General features: G+C 35.2%; 2 protein-coding genes across 2 annotated transcripts; both read left to right on the forward strand.

Moving 5' to 3' along the window:
• The first annotated feature begins 980 nt into the window (after positions 1 to 980).
• On the forward strand, positions 981 to 3,619 carry LOC114164701 (pollen receptor-like kinase 4). The gene is made up of 3 exons (XM_028049445.1): positions 981 to 1,763; positions 2,063 to 2,689; positions 2,803 to 3,619. The coding sequence occupies exons 1-3, from the start codon at positions 1,127 to 1,129 to the stop codon at positions 3,456 to 3,458; spliced, it is 1,920 nt and encodes a 639-aa protein (XP_027905246.1). The 5' UTR covers positions 981 to 1,126; the 3' UTR covers positions 3,459 to 3,619.
• Positions 3,620 to 4,608: 989 nt separating this feature from the next.
• On the forward strand, positions 4,609 to 8,538 carry LOC114164285 (ribonuclease H2 subunit B). Its single transcript, XM_028048891.1, has 11 exons — positions 4,609 to 4,764; positions 4,851 to 4,972; positions 5,297 to 5,356; positions 5,595 to 5,696; positions 6,024 to 6,100; positions 6,424 to 6,547; positions 6,777 to 6,841; positions 7,143 to 7,212; positions 7,897 to 7,972; positions 8,085 to 8,163; positions 8,244 to 8,538. The coding sequence occupies exons 1-11, from the start codon at positions 4,652 to 4,654 to the stop codon at positions 8,370 to 8,372; spliced, it is 1,017 nt and encodes a 338-aa protein (XP_027904692.1). The 5' UTR covers positions 4,609 to 4,651; the 3' UTR covers positions 8,373 to 8,538.

An 8,538-nucleotide genomic window follows, 5' to 3' on the forward strand; every position in this document is an offset into this window, starting at 1 on the left:
AAGCCAGGAATAATGAATGTCTAATTTAATAATATAACATAATTTGACAAATCAAGTCTTTGTTTAAAATTAATTATAATAAAATATTAATATATCTATATATTAATAAATAAAGTTTAAAATAGTGTAGTTTCACTATTTAAATTTTAAAACATATCATAATAAAGTTTCCCATTGATCCAATGAAGTCACTTTATTTAATTGCATAACTGATATAATCTTCAATTTCAACCATTGGTTTAAATAATTGGAATTGTTGTGAGAATTCTTGAGGTTACATATGTTAAGCCAGGAATAATGAACGTTTAATTTAATAATATAACATAATTTGAAAAATCAAGTCTTTATTTAAGTTTAATCGTAATAAAATATTAATATATGTAGTAATAAATGACATAAAAAAAATTATTTTTAAATAAAATAAAGCCTAACTTAACCTTACTTATTTGGACGCGTAATTGGAAAAGTCAGGGGAAAATCATGAAATGATAGAGTTTAATTTTATATTAGTATATTAGTATTTAGTTGTTGTCATGCTAGTCTTCAACGGATCATTCTCTATCTGTCAACTTATTTTGCTATCATTTTTTTTATTGATTATGACAACAATTTAACTTTTATTATTAAATTTATTTGTGATCAAATCACTTCTTTTATACATAAGCTAACAACAATAATCATAATTACAATATTAATATTATTAATATTAGAAAGAGCAAAAGAGAAAATAACAAAACGATGAGTAATTTCAATCTCTTTGCATGTAAGTGTAGCAAATTCCTATCATAACAAACACACCAGACAAAAAGAAGACACGTAAAATTGTTGTTATGCACATTTCAGAGACGACCAATGTGATAGATGGCATCATCTTCTCCAATAACAAGAAATGACAGCTTTTAACGAGGCCACAACCAACATATAAATAACCATTGAACAAAAGTATCTTTGGAAATGAAGTCCAAACACTTACATTATACATAGGCCGGCCTCACCAGCTCATTCTTTGTGGGAACGATGTTGTCCTTGTCAATGTCACCCCACAAAATGCTTAACATTTCTCAATTCCCTTCATCTTCTTTATCCTTTTTCTTCTGCTTCTAAACTCACCAACCAAAACCTTCTCATGGCGCATATGCATATGCTACACTGCTTCTGTCTTCTCATCCTCTTCACTTGCTTTTGGCCTTCACTCGCTGACAATGCTCAAGTTCTGATAAACTTCAAGAGATTCTTGTCCAATGCTGATGCTTTAAGCAACTGGGGGAACCAATCTATTGGTGTGTGTAGCTGGACTGGTGTACTGTGTTTCAATCAGAGTTTTCATGGCTTGAGATTAGAACACATGGGACTCGGTGGCACTGTTGACGTAGACACGCTGCTTCAGTTGTCTAATTTGAACAGCTTTAGTGTCATCAACAACAACTTTGAGGGTCCAATGCCTGAATTCAAGAAGATTGTGAGTTTAAGGGCTTTGTTTCTGAGCAATAACAAGTTCTCTGGTGAAATCCCAGATGATGCTTTTGATGGCATGATACGTCTCAAGAGAGTGTTCTTGGCTGAAAATGACTTCACGGGTCATATTCCCACGTCCTTGGTCGAATTGCCTAAACTTTTGGATGTGGATATACATGGAAATAGTTTTGAAGGAAACATACCAGAATTTAAACAGAGTGATTTCAGAGTGTTTAATTTGTCTTACAACAAGTTAGAGGGTCGAATACCAGAAAGCTTAAGCAGCAAGGATCCAACTTCATTTGCTGGTAAGTTGACAACCATCTATACTCTCTATAGTTTCCACTTACCTAGTTTTCATTTGTTCTTTTTCGTTATTTGTTGCCGTTTATGTTACCCTTATTTGGAACATTCGATGACATGTTGACATCAGTGTTAAATGTCGGAATCTTATCTTAATCAAGGAAATTTAATTATGGCAACGACTATCTGAAGAAAACTCTTCCTTCAGCATTTGAATGCAAACTTGAATCAAATAGTCCATGATAATGAATTCATGGTCAGGTCCAAGTGCTCATTTTTTGATCTAATTTTTCTAGTGAAACAGGTAATCAAGGTCTATGTGGAAGTCCTCTAAGCCCCTGCGTTGGAAACCCCACCCCACCCGCGAAACCTGATCAACCACCAGATTCAAATACAGGGAAAGAAAACAAGAAAAAACGCATTATTTTAACAGTTATTGTAGTGGTGGGGGTGATTGTGCTGGCTTCAATACTAGCACTCGTGATCATCCGTTACCGTCGAAAGAAACCCGTGCTGGTCAAAGATGCACAACCCCAACCCCAGAACGTTACTCCGTTTTCTAGCGAGTCCAAATCCATTGTTGTGACAGCTGAATCCAAGAAAAGTGAAGACGGAGGGTTGAACTTCGTTGGGAACGAGAGGGAGGGAATTGACCTGCAAGACCTGCTAAGGGCCTCGGCTGAAGTTCTGGGGAGTGGCAGTTTTGGATCCACGTACAAGGCCATGCTTCTGAACGGGCCGGTGGTGGTGGTGAAGAGATTCAAGAACATGAACGACGTGGGGAAGAAAGAGTTTTTTGACCACATGAACAGGCTCGGAAAATTGTCACACCCGAATCTACTCCCTCTCGTTGCATTCTACTACGGAAAAGAAGAGAAGCTTTTGGTTCATGACTTTGCTGAAAATGGCAGCTTGGCCAGTCATCTTCACGGTATGACCCATTACTGTTATCGTTATTTTACTCTTAAAAATCTGAACTTTAGATTCAGTTTCTTAAAATTTTCCATACCCATTTGGGCAATGTTGTCTGTAATTGATTTGTAGGAAGGAGTGGTGTTGAGTTGAACTGGGGAACTCGTTTGAAGATCATAAAAGGAGTGGCGAGGGGATTGGCATATCTGTACAGGGAGTTCCCCAACCAAGCTTTACCGCACGGTCATCTGAAATCGTCGAACGTTGTACTGGACGGTTCCTTCGAGGCTCGTTTGGCGGAGTACGGACTTGTGGCGGTGGTGGAGAAGAGCCATGCTCAGCAGTTCATGGTGGGTTACAAGTCTCCAGAGGCGAGCCAGTTTGAGAAGCCGAGCGAGAAGAGCGACGTGTGGTGTCTGGGGATTCTGATACTGGAGCTTCTGACGGGGAAGTTCCCTGCGAGTTATCTGAGGCATGGGAAGGGAGCGAGTGAGGATTTGGCGGCGTGGGTGAACTCCATAGTGAGCGAAGGGTGGAGCGGGGAGGTGCTTGATAAGGGGATTCCTGGGAGAGGGAACGGAGAGGGTGAGATGGTGAAGCTGTTAAGGATTGGAATGGGGTGCTGCGAATGGAGCTTGGAGAGTAGGTGGGGTTGGAAGGAGGCTGTGGCAAAGATTGAGGAGTTGAAGGAGAGTGATGATGGTGGTGAAGGTGGAAGTGAAGGGGATAATCTCTACTCACTTTCTACCAGTCTCGATGACTTCTCTCTCTCGCACTCTATTTCATGATCAATGGATGTTCCTCGTCTTCGTTCTTCACCAGTGTTCTTCGTATCTGGCTTTCAAACTGTTCATTTATTTTGTATAATACAATTTTTAGCCTTGGATTACGTAATAAGTTGTTGGTGTTGAGATGAACTGTGTTAGCTCCGTAAAACTTTCAAAGTTGAAAGGGGAAAAATAATTATTGAATAAGATGATAATAAACTTCAATCCATTCTTTTTATCAGGCCGCATTGACATGTGTTCTAATTATTTTCCGCGTTAATTTACAAAAGGTTTTTTTTTTTTTTTATATTATTGATCTGGATTTTTTTTTTAAATTATGGATAAAGGTTAAGTCATGTTTGATCAAGATTTTATTTTGAAGTCGTCAATATCTTCGAAGACTCTCTTCTGTTGAAGTCACTGATACTAAAAATAATGATACTGTAACAATTAAATTTTAACAATTTTTTCTCATAACTTAAAACGATATATTTTAACTAAATTTAAAATATCAAAAATAAGAAAAATGAAAATGGAAAGTCAATTCAAAAATGATAATTCAGATTATAAAAAATTATCAAAATTTAATTATTATAGTATAATTTTTCAATACTAAATAGTACTTTAAAATTTTTAAAATTGAAATCTCTAATAATATTATCGACACACTAATCAGTACTTAACCTATCCGTACTTTTTAAAAAACATACCCATCCATAATATAAAAAAAATTAACTTTTTGATAAATTAACCTATTCTCAGGCTGCATTATTGCTTGCTGTGGTTGCTTTTAACATCACACTTTCTATAGTTTAAGACAAGTGTTTGTTTTTTAAGTTTTTAATAATTAAAATAAGATTATAAAAATCAAATTTTTAATATATATATCTTTTGTAAAAAATAAATGATTTGATTTTAAAGAAACTATATCCATCATTTTTAAAATAACATTCATACTATTTTTTTTAAATGGTTAGTACCACTTTATTAAATATATCAACCATTTTATTAGATACATAAAGAATATATATAATTTTGTTGATAGTAGTTTTTAACATTAATTTAGAATAATCAAAATAAGAATTTTATGTTCTACACTCATGAGAAAAGACCTATAAAAAATTGGACTCATTGAAGCAATAATAAGCCCTTTGGGCTTGGATCCGATTGGTATAGAGGGCCCGTGTCTGAGAAGGAAAAAAAGCAGAAGGGTAATGGCGCGAGTATGTGTGAACTCCACATTCCCGCGCGCACTTAATTTTGCGATTCATCGCCACTCTAACTTCTCCCTCGTTATCTTCCCTGTAAAGTCTCTTTACTCTAAGATGTAAGTGTCCTACTTTTACTCTTTAGTGTGTTGTTGCTCTTTCTACACTGCAATTCACGTGTGAGATTAACTGCATTCGGTTACAGTTACGGTTGCCGGCGAAGGGAACGATCGGTGACTGGTGGTGTTAGGGCTTTTGAATCCTCTTCTGCTAAACCTATGAGTTGGTGCGATGGCGTTCAGGAACCACGGGCTCTTGTCGCGCCTGGTAAATTTACGTCTCACTGGTTCTTTTTGTTATTTTCTGTTCTTATTTATTTCCATCTATAAAATTATAATCACTTCTTAGACAGAATACACGAACAGGAAAGCAATACCAAAATTATTTTTTATACAAATAGGCTGGTGTGTTTTTGGTTTCCGATGGCACTGGTAATGTATTGCTGCCGATAATTTATTTCGATTTATATTACTATTATGAGACCATATTGTGATTGTTATACGCCGTTTAGAGATTTTTTTAAATATTTTTTGCATTACTTTACTATCAGTTTTAATGCGTGTTATTTAATTATTTATTATGCGAGTGAAGATCCTGGCACCGATGGAAATGGTTCGGGACAGATGATAATGCTCCGCCATCCCAAATCTGGTAATTTGAAGAATATCCATTATATTATGTACTTCTCGTAGTGTTTTGTTACTTATTTATATAAATATTGTTTATTGTGATTTTTCTACCTCAATTGATTACAATTTGTTAGTCCTGTCAATCACATCACATCACGCACCATTTTTCTATAAATCTTTCTCAAGGAATTAGAGTTTATTAAGGCTTTCTGAACGTGCGTTCTCTTTCAGTTTTTACATATTTTTCGCTTCTCTGATAGGAAATGCAACGCAGTATCTGTTTGCAAATGGAATGCTTCAAGAACTTCACTGGTTTAAGAACTTGTATGGATCTTGGTTTTTGGGAGATTATATAACTGAAGGTAGAGATGTTTGATTAGCTTACGTGTGAATTATGCATTTTGCATTGTTATTCATGCTTGTATTGCATTAGGTACCTTACTTTCTCTCATTGATCTCTTATCTAGAAATCTTTTACTTTTGTTCTTCCTGCTCTGCCAATGCCATGTTCTTGTACTCCTAATCAACACAAAAAAATCGAAAAATCTCTTGTTCTTTGTCGTATTGAAAGCATTGTGTTTCCTCTTGTCATGTCAGTAGTCTCTAATCTCCAGGTCTTTCACTCTTGGAGAAACTAAGCAGCACTTTAAACAGAAATTTTAATCGTTATTGTTTTTGTGCCCCAACAGATGGTCGGTTGTATTTATCCACACCAATTGATCCTGTTTTCATCATGTTGCCTATATTTGAGGAAGCCAGAATGAAGGTAATGAGTTTTATATTTCTTTTGAACCATGGGAATTCGAAGACATTTCTTATTTCTGAAGTATTTTCCATTTGCTTATCCTTGATCAACTATTAAACAGAACAAAAGTTTTAATTGCTCATATGACACCTTATGCTTAGAACCCACCCAAACTAATAACTATTGGTTTATATCCTCAAAGAAACCTCTACGCACAAAAATTCATGATATCCCTTGTTTGTGAGGTCCGCATGTTTGTGAATGGATTAATTAGGTCTAGACTGTATTTTCACCCCAAAAAATTACATCTCTGAATGTCACTGGTTTCCTTGAAATGCACGCAGAAAGGGGATGATCTTGGGAGGTTCAGGCAATTGGATGAGATATTATTTATTGATGGCTATCCAGGATATATGCAGTTAATGTCTGTTGTGGAGAATTGCATGCGACTTGTTTCTGAAGTCAAAGGTGGCTATATTCGTGTACTCTTTCTATTTACAACTTGAGTTTGAAAGTTTGCCATGTTTTCTTATGATTTAAAGTTATTTATTGCGCGGATATTGGGGAAAGAAATTGAGAAGTTTGTTGTTGACTTTATGTCGTTTATAATGTTGATGATATAAAAATATATTGACAAAATTGTTAATCATTTTCTTGTTTCTAATTCTCATGGTTTTCTAACGTCATGCATATGCAGAAGTTGGATCCTCAAAATTCTTCAGACTTGATGACTCAAAGGTTCTACGTTGGTTGTGCTATAAGGTTTGTCTATATTTCCTTGACTGTCATTTGGTTTATATGATATTTGGCCTATGGATGCCTGAACTTCATGATGTGTTTTTGCGAAAATGTAACCAACACTGAAACATGTCTCGTCGATTTCATATTTGATTGTTGATACATGCATCCACCTATAAAGCAATATAGGAGATAATTAAATTGCTTGTAGTTTGCTTTCAAACTTCTATTTATCTTTGGCTGATGTTTGGCGCCATCTTTGATTTAAATGCTTGAAAACCTTTTAGCTGTCGGAAGTTTGTTAACTTGGTTTGTCTTATTTTAGGTTTGTCAGCTAAAACAGACACTACCCAATTTGGACAAAAACTATGCCGTTCAGTCAGAGAAAGACACATGTAAAGTGTTTATTATCATTCTGTCTTCTGTTGGCTTTTGGAGAATTTTATTCTGCTGAGGTTAAATACTTAGTCAAGTGTTTTTATCTTTTGGAAAAAGATATAAATACTTTGTATATGGAAAAGGAAGATATTTTAATATGGTAATACTTTAGAGATTTATCATGCCTTTTACTGTATTGTGTCTGTATGCATGGGAGACAGTGATGAGGGATACAATGACATCTTGTAGAACTAACATTTTTATTTTATGTAAAGGCTAAAATATTTGAGGAAAGAGATACTATACTCTATAATGCCTTGAAATGAATAATTGCATGTTGTGCTGTTTGTTAAACCTGGGAGATAGAAATAGGATAGTTGAATCTATCCTTTTTGTTAACAGGCTATCTATCTTCTTCCTTGCTATGTGAAAATATGCTAATGGTCACTGTTCCCCCCTCTTATTTGAGGGATTACCAATCAAGAATACAGTTCCCTCATTCTGTATTGTGGCATGAGCAAAATACACGTCTATGTTGATGCTTCATTGTAATCGTGTATTTAAATAATTGGACCACCAATACTATCCCTTGATAATAAACAGTAATCTGGATGCTGTTCTTAATACTTTAAACATGCATATCTGGCCTTTTTGTTTCACTGTTTTTGCTGTGCATTGACGCACTTGTGTTACCGATGCAGTGATTGATGCAGTCTCTATATTAGGAGAGTATTTGAAGGAAAAGCCTTGGTTGGAGCTTTTGTGTAACCATCTTAAGTATAGCCTTTTATAATGTCTTATTTTAAAGATTTTTCCTGAATATTCCTTGTGGTGATAAACTGTAAGAGAAACCATAGAGGGATATTCCTTAAGAAGATTTATTTTGCAGGATAAATATACTTGAGGTTACTGGAAAAGTACAAGTAAATGCTGAAGGAAGTAACCCAGGTTTATGTAACGAATTACAGGTATTTGCTTGGAGGGAGGAATAATAAGTGTTTGGATTTGTTATTCATTTTGAACTAATTTGTATAGCATTGATTATCAGGAACAACGGAGTGAAGATAAGAAGGCTACAACTGCAAAGAAAGGTAGACCAGCGAAGAAGGTAAAATTGGAGACAGAATCACACAACATCAAAGACATGTTTACGAGGGCCTCCCGAAAGAAAAGCTAACATTCCCTTCCCTTCCCATTCTATTGGTGGAAACGTGTCATTGTCTTAGTGTATCATTTTTTAGTCCTGCAAGTAGTGGATAAGCATTGAGTCAGCTCCTGCTTTGTACGTTCCAAAAGTGCTATTTTTTTAGATTCTATGATTATTTATTATCAATTTCACCTTA

The sequence above is a fragment of the Vigna unguiculata genome, chromosome 9 (assembly GCF_004118075.2).
Source record: "Vigna unguiculata cultivar IT97K-499-35 chromosome 9, ASM411807v1, whole genome shotgun sequence".
Lineage (NCBI taxonomy): Eukaryota > Viridiplantae > Streptophyta > Magnoliopsida > Fabales > Fabaceae > Vigna > Vigna unguiculata.

Excerpts from the sequence above, each read along its gene's own strand:
- LOC114164701 (XM_028049445.1), top strand. The coding sequence starts at position 1,127 with ATGGCGCATATGCATATGCTACACTGCTTCTGTCTTCTCATCCTCTTC. Across the intron at positions 1,764-2,062 it reads GGATCCAACTTCATTTGCTG|GTAATCAAGGTCTATGTGGA; the intron begins GTAAGTTGACAA and ends CTAGTGAAACAG. Across the intron at positions 2,690-2,802 it reads CTTGGCCAGTCATCTTCACG|GAAGGAGTGGTGTTGAGTTG; the intron begins GTATGACCCATT and ends ATTGATTTGTAG.
- LOC114164285 (XM_028048891.1), top strand. The coding sequence starts at position 4,652 with ATGGCGCGAGTATGTGTGAACTCCACATTCCCGCGCGCACTTAATTTT. Across the intron at positions 5,357-5,594 it reads GCTCCGCCATCCCAAATCTG|GAAATGCAACGCAGTATCTG; the intron begins GTAATTTGAAGA and ends CTTCTCTGATAG. Across the intron at positions 8,164-8,243 it reads GTTTATGTAACGAATTACAG|GAACAACGGAGTGAAGATAA; the intron begins GTATTTGCTTGG and ends ATTGATTATCAG.